Source organism: Triplophysa rosa, linkage group LG21 (assembly GCF_024868665.1).
Source record: "Triplophysa rosa linkage group LG21, Trosa_1v2, whole genome shotgun sequence".
Classification (NCBI taxonomy): domain Eukaryota; kingdom Metazoa; phylum Chordata; class Actinopteri; order Cypriniformes; family Nemacheilidae; genus Triplophysa; species Triplophysa rosa.
Window position 1 is genome coordinate 18990708 of NC_079910.1, and position 16941 is coordinate 19007648.

The following is a 16941-nucleotide window of genomic DNA, read 5'->3' on the forward strand; positions in this document are numbered from 1 at the left end:
TTTGACACAGTTTGAACACTGCTGATAAACATGTTTTTTTTGCTGTATTGATTCTCGTAGTACTATTTGATATCTTTCTGTACTATACTATGCTTATTGTTGGCTCTTAGGACAGCATGTTGAAAACGCTCTCCTTTGTAAGTCACTTTGGATGAAAGCCTCCGCTACATGAATATATGCAATAAAGATACCATGACTTTACCAAAGCACATTTTATATCTTTCCAGTTGGAGCACTTTATGTTAACTAGAGAGGCCCGATTACAGCTGTTGAATATTGAAGAGCTGAGGGGTCTGTCACGCATTTCTCACAATCCACATTTCCTCTTCACTAACCGATGCTCTCGTGAGGTTTTTAAGATCAGCGTGCGTGTGTGATTCTCGAGAGGTCTGGCTGAAGATGCTTCATGCTTGTTCGAAATGAGTGTTGTACAGTATGCATTCATAACAAGCAGAGAGGCCAGATACGAGTAAGCGTGCAGCTTTCGGGATCACATTCATACCTGATCAATACAGAGATACAGTAACACTGCAGAAATCAATCAGAGCCCAAGCAACAGCACACAACATGATTGATGATCAACACCACATTCTGTACTAATAGAGATAATGCTTAGTGCTCATTAGAGGAATTAAAATCGACCCTGTAATACATTTCTGGTGTTAAAAAGAGTTCAACATGATTTAACTCATTCTTGATAAAAAAGGAAAAAATGAATGTACTGTGAGGCCAATAAACCTTATAACAATGCGCATGGGTCATGTGGACTATTTTATTGTGCTTGTGTCATTTTGGGGTCTCTGACTCGGAGCAGTTCACAACAACATTTATCATAGAGACAGATGCTATAATGGACATTGCTTGAGAGGCAACATTCACCAAACAAACACATCAAATTCGGACAATCAAACCCGGTTTCCATCAACACTCTGGACTTTTTTCATCGTATGAAACTCCGGGCTGTAAAAGTTGCTCATGTCAGAAGAAAAATTAGTTTGTAAAGCAGCCAGACTAATAGATGGGCAGCGCTTCTGAGGTCAGACGGCCGCGCACTGACATCGCCCGATATGACCAAGATGAATCTGCCTCCTGCCACCAACAACTAATGATAACATAAAGCCCTGTGCGGAGGGACGGCTGTGATTTACTGAAGAGCAGCGAGTAAGCACTAACGTCTCCGATTCTTCCAGGAACTTCTCGAGCGTACGGAGGAAACAGGTTTTGCCACTAATTAGTTTTCTTCCTCTATTTCTTTTTTAGTTCCAGCTCATTTCTCTCTCTCGCCTGATTCACAGGCTAACAGTAAACACATCCTCAGTCATTCCTGCATTCAATTCAGGAATATAGACGGATGGAGAAAAAACACTGTTGATGGAAACATTTACGAAATGAAGATGCAGATCTGTGTGCGGTGATGGATGAAGGTTTATATATAGATGGTCACCGCTGATGTTTCTATCAAATAATGAATCGCAAAAATAAACACCCATTAAGTTTCAATTCGAAGATTATAATCTCTGCTGGGTTTTATCCTTTATTCATTTACGGTGGATTTGATTTCATTTTGGATTGATTTGATGGATCGTGAGTTGGCGTTACCACAGCGAATCAAGGTGGTTGAAAGGGAGGAGTTGAAAAGTTATCACATTGTGAACAATGTGAAAATCATATTTTAAAGGAAGGCAAATGCTGTCAAAACAAGCTCGAACTTCATCATACACATGCAACAGTTTAGCATTACCAAACATGATTTGTCTTCATATCAGCCAAATGGAAACTTGTTTTTGACTTTTTGCATTTTGTAATATGGTGAAATGAGAATGTGTTGCAAAATGATCATGTGTTGTTCAAAATCATGACAGAATGTCAGAGACAGTGAGCAACAATGTAAAGCAGTGGTTCTCAAACTGGGAGCTGTGGCCTCCTGGGGGCCCCAAGATGGTTCCTGGGGGGGCCACGGATTTTGTGGCATTTTAGAAATATAGATATTTATCATACATTTTGTGCAATCAAACATCAGAAAAACAACGCCACCAACCATAAGAATTGATGTTTTAGCATTGTTTAACTGTTAATTGTTTAGCATTTATTTTCTTGGTTTAATTAAAATTTTAAGTTTAAGATTATAAGCCTTTATTTGGGGGGCCGCAAAGCAATGCACTCTACACAAAGGGGGCCTTACAACAAAAAAGTTTGAGAACCACTGATGTAGAGGATGAACGCCATACTCAATAAAACACCTCCCAGACAAGTGGTTCATTTTCTTAAGGGAGTCAAAACTATACATTTAATTGAATTTCTGGAATCGTGGAAAGTCTCCATACACAAGAATTAGGTTGCAAGAAATCACTCCTGTGAATGCATGACTGTGATCAAATGTGTTCAAAATGTCATTTTTTTGTCTTTCATATACATTTTTAACATTTCATGCTTTAATGATAATAGTATTTTCATTATTAGTTCAAAAAACAATCCTTTAAGAATGATGATCTTCTGTTTTCTTTGCAACATCCTTTCTACAGCAGTTAAATGTGATATGAGAAAAGTAGACAAGAAAACACTCATTATAAAAACTTTATTTTGAATAAAACATGAAACCTCATTACATGTAGTGTAGTCGGTCTAAACGATCCATCTCGGGTCAGAACAGCACAGCACAGCATCGGTGACGGTAAGACTTCATTAGGTCAGAATCGACTGCTTTGCAGATGTTACAGTGATGTTAAAATCCAATGCTTCATTGAAGGGAGAACGCCACAAATACACCATGTAGAAAAGTGAAAAGGCCGTGGGGAAAACAGGGGACAAGCTTACTCGCATAACCTTTGTGGAACAACAGATGGAATCGTGTCTGTTTTAGTTTTGGAAATGGGAATCAATCGACGGTCACGCCAATGAACCGCTGAATGATGGATGATGTCTGAGGTAGCAAGGCAATCATGGCTTTCTTCTAATTTTAGAACATTTATTTATAAAACTATACTACACAAAGATAAATCTTGAGCCAAACATCTTGAAAATCCACATTTCCTACATCTTTGTAATATAATCTTTCTACGCGATCCATCGAGGATTACGGCATCTATCGCCCGCTCGTCTCCTGGAATGGATGCTTTATAGGCACAAAAGGGTGTTTGTTGACGCATTTGAACGTTTGTGTTGTAGAACATCTGTGCATGCGTTCTAGAAATGCAGTGACCGTTCAAACGTGCCGATGTCAGAGATGAAAACAATGTGAAAACGATACTTTAAAGGGAGACCGTTCACGGCAAACACTGTCAAACAAGCTCTTTAACGGAACAACATGCGCTAACAGTTTAGCATTACCAAACATGATTTGTCTTCATATCCACTGATATTTACGAAGTTTTCGGACTTAACTAATAACCTCTAACGTCTGCGGAAAGATGACGTGCTAATTTGAAAAAGCAAATGACGTAAACTGCTTGTGCGATACAGTATGTAGCAGTCTGTTTCGCGGTGATCACGAAAATAAAAGCGTACAGGATACACGGTAAATGGCCCCCATAACCCTAAATAATCACTGGAGTAATACAACGATGGGCAAGTACACCTCACGTATAATCTACATGTTGATCAAATGTACAATTGCATAGTACAGACAGACGCAGTAGTAATAGTCATTTCAACGAATTCTGTGGTCCAGTTCCAGAGTCTTTGGGTCCGTCTGGAAATCTGCATCTCTGGAATGGGAATTCTGTCAAGTTGCATTATGAGAGTGCTCTTCAAGATTTCTGCTCTCCAAAAGGAATTTTCTGTTGACGGACTTCACATCACCTGCACACAAACGTCAATCATTCAAACATACATATTAAACAAGTGTTTGAGTCATAACACTGACTGACTTCACATCGTACTGAGATGGAATGGACAAGCAATTAATAAAGAGAATCAATGCAATAAGAATCAATGTTTTTAATTGCTATAATTGATTCAGGAGTCTTAAACACACACAAAATGGTTAAACGTGTCCAGTTTTCTTTCTCATGTTGATGTATTTCATATGGGAACAAATCAAAAGGCTTGCTCCTATCCTAAAATCTGCTACTTGATATCGCTTGCAGATGGCAGGTTGGATTAGGGGGAGGGACTGTGTCATTAGCACTTTTCACACAAACCAGTAAATTACAGTTAAAAGATCATTTGTGAAAGCAAACTTAGAAAAAATGGCAGTAAAAATTTCTGCTATGAGAAGTTGCAACATTATCAGTAAATGACCAGTATTATGTTAACAGAGAATAAGATTAGGCCAGAACGCACTTTTGTAAGGTGTTTGCTTTGGGCCAATCATAACGTTCTAGCTAAACGTTTAATCTGCATTCCTTAAGGGATACTTCACCCAAAAATGAAAATTCTGTCATCATTTACTCACCGTCGAGTTGTTCCAAATGTGTATACATTTCTTTGTTCTCATGAACAGAGAAAGATATTTGGAAGAATGTTTGTAACCAAACAGATCTCAACACCCATTGACTGCCATAGTAGGAACAAAACAATGGTAGTCAAAAGTGCCCCAGAACTGTTTGCTGTTCTACATTCTTCAAAATGTCTTCTTTTGTGTTCAACAGAACCAACTATTTTTCCTACTATGGGAGTCAATGGGTGTTGAGATCTGTTTGAGCATTTTCATTTTTGGGTGAAGTATCACTTTAAGGAGGAACAGTTCAGTACTTCAGCTAGAACCCCTACAGAAAAGACACATGGAATTCACATGTGATCACGTGTGAAATGTGTGTTTTTGGAACATTTTGGTGTGAATCCCATGTGAAACCCATGGGATAACATGTAAAGACCCATGGAATGACATGTGCCACATGTGGTGATGTCTCCCCATGTGATCACATGTTCTTCACATGTCACCACATGTTGCACATGTCATTCCATGGGTTTTTACATGTTATCCCATGGGTTTCACATGGGATTCACACAAAAATGTTCCAAAAACACACATTTCACATGTGTTTTTTGCATGTTAAACACATGTGATCACATGCGAAAAACATGTGAAATTCATGTGTCTTTTCTAAGTCATCTAACACAAAGGTTCTCAACAGGGGGGCTGTGGCCCACAAGGGGGCCCCAGCTGACATTTAAGGTGGCCTGAAGACAACTAATATTTTAAAATTAAACAAATTGGGAATACATAAAAAACTAAAACATTTAATAAAAAATAACGTTTTTTCCAGTTAATGTTAAGTTTTAAAATATTTTGTTGGGCTTAAATTGTAAGTGGGAGGGGGTCTTGGAATATTGTTGAATACAATGGGGGGGGTTCCCTTGGAGTGAAATAGGTTGAGAACCCCAATCTAATACAATGTTGTTGGCTCAAGAGCAACTGCATTAATGTAGATGCTTGCCACAAAAATAAAAACATTACCACATACGTTCAGATAGAGTCAAACAAAGTCATTTAGAGGTAAAAAACATAATTTATGGTAATTTACCAGGTTTACTGTCTAGTGAAAAGGGCTTTTGTGTAGTGTCTGAATAGACAAAAAATGGTACATGAATCACGAGTCAAGATGAGTTATCCATATTTTGGTACTTTTTTATGGTGAGTAAAAGATTAACATTTTAAAATTTTGTCCACTGTTGAGCACACTAACAATTAGAAGCTGGAAAAAGCTAACAAATATTTCAATTTGGTTTCATCAAGTAAACTATGCGTCAATAAAACTTTTCAGAACCATAGAGATGTCGGCTCTGATGGATGTTTGCATACAAGCTCAACTGCTCACATTTACATTTGAAGATGACTAGAAACAAACAGCAACTGAATATTAATTTAGCAATAATTCTTGTTAACGGGAACATGATTTAATACATATCCAATGAATCATGCAAACTACAGGAGCAGAGAAAAATGTCCCGTGTGATCAGAGACTCATTTGCACTCATTTGAGCGGATGAGTGCAATGGATTGTGGGAAACAATTTATGCTGTGTCATAACCTCAGGTTCTCTTTGCACTTTGTATTCAACATTTTTATTTAAAATACGGGTGAATATGTATTTTATAACCGGTGTGATGGGTTGAAATTGTGGCAAAGCTTACCTTGGGTCTTGAAGACGCACTTGATGCTACACATTCCAAAAGAAGGAAAGGAAAAGAAAGAGATTCAATTAGGACCATGTCTGTGACAGTCTTGACAACACACTCTTCACATGCATTTAAGACTCATGGGATAGTACAGAGAACTAAATTAATTGTTTTAATGAACTCAACAGGGAGACAGCGTCAAACAATAGTGAGGTGACACGTATCACCCGTCCCTCTGTTCTTCATTCAAATGTTTCCGTCAAACAAAGAACATGGAAATGGCCCCTTATCTTCACACAGAACAAACTTCACCACACACGAGGGCCCAATAGAGAAAAACATGTCGATGAGCCAAGATCAATGTTTCACCCACAGCGTCCAGCAAACAATGAAAGCCGACATTTGGGCAGAATTCAAAATGAAGTCCAGCAATAACAATCAGGGACTTCTGAGTACAAAAACACTTTGAAACTTGCAGGGTCTTAAGTGGCACGTCAGTTAAGTCCTTCTATTCACCTCAAGACTTTGAATGTATCTTCAAAAGCTCAATGGTCTGTTTTTCTCTACAACAACAGAGCTCATCTAATCTGAGATATTCAAGTGTTGTTTCTGGCAGACGGGCAGGTGTGAGGATGGTGCAGGTGGAGGGTGAGCCGGGGGAATTTGAGACGTGGGTGGTAAAGAGAGCTTATAAGAAATATGAGGTTGCTAGATTGCAATGGATTTCTCTACAACAGCAAGTTCAGTTTATGAAGAGATGAAGATAAGATGAAATGGAACAAAGTAAATCTGATAACCAGAACTAGAAAAAGGAGAAACAGACGTTGACCGCATTCCAGTTTACATACTATGTATCATAACTAGCATGCAGAATTAGAATAAGCGAATTCCAAACTAATACTATATGTACTGTATAATGTACATATACTACACATTAAAAATAGCATTTCAGGTGTCCAGGTCAGAGTTATGTTTTATATTTATATTTTGAATTATTTTTAGTTTTTATGTTAATTCTAGTTCAATTCTATCAATTGTGTTAAGTGCTTTTTGTCATATTATGTATTTGTATATTTTTTATCTTGCTATAAGGTAAGTTTATTTGAACTTATTTCAGTTTATTACCAAGGCAAAATGTCTCATTTTTGTTTAGTTTTTCAAATAATATTTAGTACTTTTAACTAACAGAAATGTTTTAACAGTTTTGGTAATAACAGCACACTATTTCTCCGGGTAATTTTTAAAGTATGCATCCGTACATGCTTTTTCGGCTAATGCTCTGTTCTCTTTTTTCAATGAAATCAAATTGTTTTTTTACTTAAACATTCCTGGTATCATTAAGCTTGATCTAGTTTGTATGTGCTCTTATGTATAGTCAGTATGGAAATTGGAAAGTAGAGTTGCGACAGGACCCCAGAAGAGCAGAGTATGAGCTGGCATGCGAGCGTTGGATTGCGAGAGGGAAAGTCAGAGCGTTAGACTTACGAGAGCATGCAGGAAAACTGTGGTTAATTTGTTCCATAACCTCAGCCAGATCAGAGCTACTGTTAGCACACTCATCCAGAAATTCATCTGAGAATACACACACACACATACACACAGAATACACTCAACAGATTAAGAAACACAGAAGTCAATGAGTTCCCTGTGGCGTGAGCATGTATTTACCAGTGAGATCGGCCTGTCCGGCTGAATCCTGATGAAGAGAACTCGAGGAGGACGTGCCATTTAACTCAGGCTAGAAAAAGAGAAAACGCCTTATTAAAAATCTTATCATAAGTGACTGCCAGAAACTCCAGGATTCTTATATCAGTGTTTTCATCTAGATGGAAAGCCACACAGACAGTGTCTTATTAATCATGTGTGAGAGGTGATATTATTGCTACTTCGGCTGAACCCAATGCGACCACAAATGTCAGGTTGAAATGACAGTCCTGTTTGCCTTTTTGCACATGGAGTTAAATTGTGTTTATTTAGCTAAGAGTCTTTGACAAGACCATCTGGCCAAACTGAGACTCGGTGCAGTAAATCGACCCCTCAAGAGACGCAATAAATGACTGTTACACTAAATCAGGACTGAATGACTGTTTGATTCACGACGCTCTTGGCGGCTGCTGGGCTCGCTGGCATGGCCTGTTAAATATTCAAAGCTAAGTGAAGAACTAAAACAATAGCGGTTTATGCAGTGTGGTAAACACTGAACCTGACTCGAGACTGGTGCATGTTGGTGTCGGCATCAGATGGCCCAATGGGAGGACATTATGCGTGCAAATATAAAGAAAAATCAAGAGCTGAAATCGTCCGTGAAACAAAGTTGATAGCTGTAGCGAGGAAGGCGGGGCGAGAGCCGTGGGGCGAGTAAGGCGGGGCCGGCGGCGTAAGTGGCAACGAGTGTCAGCTGTGCGACCGCCGGTCCCCGCATGCCTCACGGGGGAGCTCGGGAGCATAAGAGGACGAGCGACCGGACCATCGAGAGAGAGGACCGGGCCCGGAAGTTAAGTTTGTTTATGTTCGTGTGGCCGGCAGTCGACCGTGAGGTGGCTGCCGGCCTTTTATTTGCTGAATTATTGTTTGTTTATTTTGTATTAAAGTTTGTGAAATGTTCGCCGGTTCCCGCCTCCTTCCTTCCCTTCTATTGAACTTTGTTACAATAGCCTTCTACAAAAAGCACTAACAAGAGAACAATATAATTTCGAGCTGTTTTATATGTTCACTACGTGATGACTGTGATCAAAAGAATTGACGATAACAATATTAGCGCGATATCAATCAAAATTATTTTGGAAAATAAATAACGCTATCATTCCAATAAACGTAATTTAGTTTATTTAGTTGGATAGTAAGTCGCATTTAAAATTTTGTAACCATTGTAATTTATAAGGCAATATGTCAAACGGGTGCAAAACCGGGCACTGAATTATTTACGGGATTATCGCATGTGTACTGTAGTATTAACACAATATTGTTATACGGTTATATCAAATCCATTGTCAGCACCTATAATATATTGTGAATAGGCATTCAATAATAAGGTTTATCGTCACAAAAATACCGGAAAAAATATTGTGAATAATTCTGGATAACATGTTATTAGCATAATTGTTTATATTTCTGTGAAACACAGTGATTTACATAGAGTGTGTAATACATATTTAGCGGTCTATAAGTCATTATTTATTGAAATATTAATTGAATTGAAATGCTTATTTAGTTTCTTAAATGCTCATGACTTTTTATAAAATGTATCAATTTTAGGTATCTGTTGGTGTTGAAAAGTAACTAGAACATCATTGAAATACAAGAATAAAGACGCAATCCGCTATTGTGATAATACAGCATACCGCGATAAAAGCGAAGCAGATTACCGTGATACCAAACCTTGATACCGGCACATGCCTTATTGCAAAACTTTTTGGGTATGCTGTCACCTGATGCAGTAGCTGGCGTAGTCGGTACAGTTGAGACTCCAGCTGTCTGTTGTGATCCTCTAGTATCTGCATGCGGGCCTCCAGTCGTCCCTTGTGCTGTCGCAGGAGTTTAGCTTCGGCTAACAGGTCAGCTTCCTCTGGTGCCCCGCTAACAGCTGCGACCGCTGGAGCGGACTGACCGTGCTGCTGACGCAACTGTTCATACTCCTTCTGAAGGGTCCTGGCCATACACAGATAAAGTGGGAATGTTTAACGCTGTGGCAGATTTGAGCTCTTTGTTTATTGTGAGCTTGATTTATGACTGCTGGATGCTGGTCCAGTTCTTTTATGTTCCGGGTTGGAGAACCAATGAAGGAAAGTGAAGCCACTGAGACCTGCAGCCAGATATACGGCCGGTTGTTAGAAAGCTACAGAATAAAGATGCCAAACACGCAACTATACAAACGCACAACCAGTTTTAGGCTTCTGTTAAGTGCAAACAGAAGTAAGTAATTACAAGGACGGTCAAAGGCACTTTAACGGTCTGCTTTCAAATGGCAGCTTTTCTTGCATTATTGTGTTTCGGGCGGACTTAAGAAATAATTGGATTGTATTCTGTTGAACTGTGTTAAATTGACTAAGACTAGTATTCTGAGAACCAAACTTTTCATGTTGTCTCTTTTTGTCTAAAGTTATACTCGTATCACACTGTCGGGGTTTATTCTTGCGATAACAGCCGGCTGTCTGGTATTGAACATGAAATATTGATTTAACATATTTTATTAGCTAATTTTTGATGAATGCAGACCTTCTGTGAGGAAAATTTACTTTAGGTTTTAAGGTAAGACCCAACGTCTACATGACAGAAACAGGCAATTTGGTTGAATCATTTGTAAATATAATGTCATATATGTTATTAAACGACATATTTATATTTATTTTTTGTGTAATATTAATCTGTGCCTGTCAAAATGATTTGCAGCATCTGGGTTACCATGTGTTATATTAGTTTTGAGCAGTTGATCTGAGAATATCAAACCTTGGAATGTAGCGATTGGCCAACCAGAATCAAGTATTCCAGAGCGCCGTGTAATGATCTAGGTTAACATGTTTTCTATTACTTTAACTCCAATTTTATTTTAAATCCAACTACATTTTTTAAGAAAGTTTAATAGTTTAAATTCAAGTGACTTGTAAAGCCAGTTTGAGCTTGATTTAAAATTTCAGCTTTTATACCAACTTTTTGACATTGTATACAGTACATCACTGCTGTCCTTCTAAAACCTTGTATCTCCGTTTTCATCATTTTTTTTGGCGATAAATCATTATTATTAGTCTCCCTTTATGTTTGTCAATGGGTTTTGCAAATATCTAACTAATAAAAGTATTAAAATGTGCTTGTCAACTTTGACAACACAGTATTAAATCGCTTCAACTGAACAGTGTTTTTTTTTCATTTCCTGAAAAGCAGCGAATTTGGACATACGAGGTTTCAGAAGGACATTTTGGATTTGTTGCTGTTACAGTACATTACTCTTCAGTTTTACTTTTTCAAGTGCTTATCATTGTAATTATTCATTTCAAATGTTAACAAAACATTTCAATGTGACAGAAAGAGACGAGTCCATGAACTGGAAATATTCCTACTGTTGCTCCTCCTCCAGTCGCGCTATGATTCGCTCCAGTTCTCCTCGCTCCTCCCGTTCCACTGCTTGCAGAATCTGGGCGGGGCTCTGGAGCATGTAGGAGGGGCTGCGGACATTCGAAACGGGGCTCCTGAGGATGTGGGCGGGGCTTTGGGGTTGACTGTGGGATGACCCTTCCCCTCCTAAAGTCTGACAGTACTGCAGGATTAGAGCGTGTTCATCGTCCCTATAGAATCAAAAACAAGAAAAGTCAACAGTGACTTTTTTTAGGTGTGCCGTGGATTGTTGCCCGTCACCAATATTGTTCCACATCAAAAAGCAAAGCCCACCCAAAAGACTCTTTGATATCTGGGTGACTGCTGTGTTTGCAAGAGTAAAGGTCTTTTCACATACAGTCCGAAATTTTCGTATGCGTTTTTCGTATTTGGCTCTTGTTTGTACGGTGTCTCTGAATTGTTAAAAAAGGCCACTCAAAATGCTTGACGGATGCGAAAAACGCATAAAATCGAACCCGGTCCGAATTTTTTTATGACGGACGAAAATATCGGAGGCAGTGTGTAAATGCGATTGACACAACGTGAGGTCGTATTTCTTTTTTAACGTGCGGAAATTTCGGACTCAATGTGCAATGGGCTTAACACTGATTCTTGCATTAGAGAGAGAGAGAGAGAGAGAGAGAGAGAGCAGAGATATGTGCTGTCACAGCATGTAAACACAAACACAGAGCGAGAGGAATAATTAAGATGTTCTTTTGCACAGCAGCGGGGGAACGGCGAGATTTAAACAGCAGACAGGTGAAAGTGAGGCTAACTGTGAAAATTGGAGAGGAGGTTTTGGATGCAGGAGCCGTAGTGCGATGTCTGAACAGATGTGTGGACAATGAGACTCAGGTGTGTGTTCACATGGTCTCTCTGGAGTCTGAAGCAAACACACAATGCCTAATCAGACAGATTACACAGGCACTGCATCAGAGCGGATCCTAACAACCTGCCAACACCAGCAGATGCTGAAGAAACACAGCAGACAGTCTGCAGCGCGGCCGGGACACAACAGAAAACAACTCCTAAAAGAAATTGCAGCACTTGGGAGTCGGCAGGAGAATAGAGATCGAGTTTTGGATAAGACGATCACGTGGCACCAAAAAGCATTAAATACATACAAGCAAGACTTAAAGTAGGAACGTCATTGCTTTAGAAACAAATGAGTAAAGAATATAAGTGAAGTGACATCTGGTCATATTAAAACATGGGGTCTCGTTCACTAAACACCCGTACGCCCAGGTTTGTGTGAAATCTGCATCAGAATGTTTTCACAAACAAATCATAATTGATCCAAATCTTTCATACTGAAACCACACGAATGCATAATCACATAACGACGGTGTCAGACTGAAAGCTCGTGTCTTCAAAACTGCCACGCCACAGGAAACAGACAAACATTACATTTTTCAATACTTTTTATTTGTTAAAGGGACAGTTCACTCAAACATGAACTTTCTGTCATCATTTACCCACCCTCATGTTGTTTCAAACATGTATACATTTTATTGTTCCACTGAACACAATGAATGACATGAATTTGGGACAGAAAAAAACATGTAACCAATTACAGAGAGAAGAGTGTTTTGTTAATATAAATTCTGTAAATCTGTTCTATAAATATCCTTGATTTATTTATTTAAGTTCATGGCACATTTGAGGCTAAAATGATTTACAAAACTCAAAATCTGTAACTACAAGTTGAAATAAAAGTGTACATTTTTCTAGAAGTAAAAGAAGCAGAAGTTGAATACAGTTCTTGCTTTAAAAGCACTATAAATACAGACGGTGATGGGGACATTTAAAGATAAAGAGGTGCACGAGGGAAAAGAGGCCGCTGAACTGGTCACAAAGAGATAAAGAGAGATGAAAGAGCAGGAGAAAAATAAATGCATGTGTCAAATCTGTGTGTCATATTCAATGTAAAGCCCATCACAGACCGAAGTACCCTGATGACTCGTGTCTATTCTTCCCTTTATCCCGTCTTCCTTTTCCTCTCTCTCATATTCGCCAAACACATGCTTTGGTTTCAGGCTTGATCTCTTAAAAGCGTCTTTGGTTGATTCGTTGTCAAATGTTTTTTGGTTGAAGAATAACTCCCGTGAACTGTACTTGTCTACTTGGCAGTCAAGCAAGGTTTTATAGCCTCATAGTACACTGTAGATATTCAGACACAATTGTAATATCTTTCAAATGTGTGCGGGGTAAAGCGAGGCTAAGCAGTTTTGTAGTGGATAGCAATAGCAACTAACTTTTGAAAAAAGATCTCTCTTCAAAGCCTCCTCATGTCAATCACTTCACGCCAAAAAAGGAAAAATCTGTCATCATTTACTCACCCTCATGTAACTTCATATCTGTATAAATGACTTTGTTCCGATGAACACAGAGAAAGATACTATTTGTAAGAATTTGAGTCATTTTCAGTCAGTGTCAGTGCCCCAGAACTGTTTGTTTTCCTAAATTCATTCAATCCAAATTTTCATTTTTGGGTGAACTATCTCTTCCGTTGAAGTATGATTTGTTAGGATCGGACAACATTTGGCCGAGATACAACAACTCTGGTATCTGAGGGTGCAAAAAAAATCAAAATATTGAGAAAATCGCCTTTAAAGTTGTCCAACTGAAGTCCCTAGCATAGCATATTACTCACAAAAATTACGTTTTGATATATTTACAGTAGCAAATGTACAAAATATCTTCATGGAACATGATCTTTACTTAATATCCTAATGATTTTTGGCATAAACGAAAAATTGATCATTTTAACCCATACAATGTATTGTTGGCTGTTACTAAAAATCTTCCCCTGCTAATTAAGACTGTTTTTGTTTCTTATAATATTCTATTTTATTTTTAACATAATTTTCTTTGCTGAGGTGAAATGTTTTCATGATATCAATGGTGTGTATGTCTGTGACCTTGCTGGAAGGAAATATCAGCTAGCATATGACATTAATGAAGGAAAACAGTTTCACGTTTGTTCTCCAGTGTAGCATCAGTGTTACTTTGAGACCCAGAAGTTCCTCCGAGGTGGAAAATCAGGCAACGGCTTATTAGTTCAGTAATTATCATGTGCTTGTGCTGTGAAGGACGCCCGCTGAGCTGCCTGTACACATCCACAACAAACTAAAACAAGTCTTGAATCGTTTCTTTAATGAAGTGTGTTTTCGACAAACTGTGATAATAAAGAGGCCATTTTTCATGTACAACATTAAAATATGAAAACAACTTGCTATCAAACTATTGTGTCTGACCCATGATCCTCCCTTTTGTTATGAAACTCTTTCCATTTTCTTCCTTTGCTTGATAAAGCTTCCGACTTCAGTTCTTTTCTTCTACACTTTCCCTTTTCTTCTCATTCCACACAAAAGCAAAACAGAGCAAAAACGAAACAATAAAAAGACTAATTTGAGTCAATAGACTAATTCTAAACTTGCCAAAGGCGATGGAGCTCGCAGCAGGTCCATTAACTAGACGTAAAGTCTTAGAGAGCGTGTGACAGGAGCCAAAATGACTCGCTGTCTTGTTTTTATCTGCCCATTATTCACTCGACCTGTCTTACCCTTTTATTCAAGAGTGTAGCTGATCTGTTACACAACTCAAATCTCCTTTATAGCAAAATTTGGGAACCTCTTTTAAGAACCTGGGGCCGGATTCACAAAATATTCTTAAAGAGCAGGTTTCATGAATCTCATAAAATTACCGGCATTTCAGTGTGTAACGTAGCTTTCCTTCAATTTTGACGATCTGCAAAGTTGTTATTCCAAAAAGTCCATGATAAATTAAGATATTGGCTTCCAAAGTAAGGAGTCAACTCCGAACCGCCCAAACAAATCGTTAGGCTTTCGAATCGTTTGAGTGTAACATCGATACGTCACAGTGTAATGCATCAGCACAATCCCCGCCTTCCCGCGAAACAGGAACACTCTAACCTGCCCACTAGCACTTCAGGTAGTGTTGCGTATACAACATGTCGAGGGGACGCTGTGTTTTGTGCTGTGAACGCAAATGTACTTTGTTTTCGCTGCCAAAGGATGACGATGTGAAGGATCAGTGGTTACATTTTTTTTCCCACGATACCACTGCAGTACAATTCCAACCTTGTGTAATGTGCTCGTCATTTTACCGACGACTGCTTCTCAAATTTTGGCGAGTTCAACGCAGGATTTGCCAGCCGCTTGACCCTTAAAGATAAGTCAATACCAACTTTATTTGGACTAACAAGCGTCTCAGAACCACAAGCTGTAAGTATGATAAATACGTTATGTGTACATGTTAAATTGAGTGCTTACAATATACGTTAAAGTAATTGTGCTAATCCGTGTTGTATATTTAGTACATCTGTAGGTTTCCAGGTAAACAACGTATAAATTAACAGTGTTACAGTTTTAATAATCCAACTCTTACCTAATAATGTGGCGGTTATTGTAGACTGTTGTCGTTCTACATGTCGTAGTACTGTACAAACTGTATCCCTTTATTGTTTAGTCACGGTAGCACTTTGCAAACGTGTCTCACATTATGGTTTTGTCAAGTGTGCAAAGTTAAGCTGTGGTCACGATCCCCTTCAAACAAAACGGTTTGCTTGTCATTATTTTAAAAACGGACTACAGCACTATATCATTTTATTATGTAAAGGTGTGTGCATTATCTTTGGAAGCTCTCGCTAACTTGCTCAGTTACTCCTCTCTGTATAATCAAAGTAATGATCAACTTTTGGATAGAGCCGTTGTTGTTCTCCCACAGCTATGACGAAAAAAGATCAACAGAAAACAATAGTCTGAATGGTTTATGAAAATAAGTTTATGAAGATAAAAACTTGTGATATGGTAATACTGATGCCATTTTTACACACAGCGTCTTTGTTTACAAAAACCTTCCTGAGATAAGAACTGTGGTAATGGGCGTTTCATTTCTGACACGCAGTGTATGAAGAAAGACCAATCACAACTGATTGGGCCAGTTGGCCAATCGGAGCACACTGGACTCGCGGTAGGGAGGAGCTTAGAGAAGCGGAAAATTTGAACAGCTTCGGAGGAATCGTTTAGGGATCTTTGAGAAATGGATAGATACTAAATGCTTATTTTAAGAAAATAGCACCGTTTTTTTTACCTTTGATGCATTTGAACATGTTGTTGGGGACTCTAATACAACTAGGACACTTACAAAAACCTTTAAACCTGCTCTTTAAGAAAATTCTTCATACAGCCATACTTTCTTTTCAATTCTAATTTAAGAAAAAAGCGAGGAATGTTATGTATTCTTGATAGAAACTTCTTCAGACAGTTCTTAAAAATGTTCTCAAGATTGATCTTGAAACGAAGACGAATCCAAATTCTCGAAACAAAAGCTGTCGGAAATACTGCCATGTATTTGGTTGTTTCACATGCGACATGTATTGTATTGAGCCAGAATCATAATGTTGACATTTACATGCCATTAGGAAGAATTGATATCGATACAATAATGATAAGGTCTAGCTCCATTACTTTAGCTTTCATTATTAAAAACGGAGAGCTTTTTACATTATTCTGGGACGAAGTGACTCGAAACGAAAAGGGTCACAAATATTATGGCATAGTAACACACAAAAAGTATTACAATAAGTAATGATTTTTTAACGCTTGCTAGCATTTTTGCTACCATGTGATTAGGGATGCACCGATACCATTTTTTAAAGTACGAGTATTTTTTTCTGGTACTCGCCGATACCGATACCTATAACCTATGCCTGTATAATGTACAATAATGTTAATAAACCAGTATCTTACTTGTACATTTTCTTTTTTT

The 16941-nt window shown here is 38.3% G+C and overlaps 1 protein-coding gene across 5 annotated transcripts in view; it reads right to left on the minus strand.

Moving 5' to 3' along the window:
* Window positions 1–2560: 2560 nt before the first annotated feature.
* The window catches only part of utrn (utrophin), a 213565-nt gene continuing 199184 nt past the window's right edge, over window positions 2561–16941 (minus strand). For 4 of the 5 annotated variants that reach the window (XM_057319652.1, XM_057319650.1, XM_057319651.1 and 1 more), the window contains 6 exons: window positions 11115–11339; window positions 9489–9708; window positions 7729–7798; window positions 7546–7632; window positions 6076–6101; window positions 2561–3798 (listed from right to left, as the gene is read on the minus strand). In XM_057319652.1, the coding sequence (XP_057175635.1) occupies window positions 3790–3798; window positions 6076–6101; window positions 7546–7632; window positions 7729–7798; window positions 9489–9708; window positions 11115–11339 (637 nt within the window). In that variant the 3' untranslated portion in view covers window positions 2561–3789. The remainder of the gene's footprint in view (window positions 3799–6075; window positions 6102–7545; window positions 7633–7728; window positions 7799–9488; window positions 9709–11114; window positions 11340–16941) is intronic. The other variant, XM_057319654.1, reaches the window with a different exon arrangement.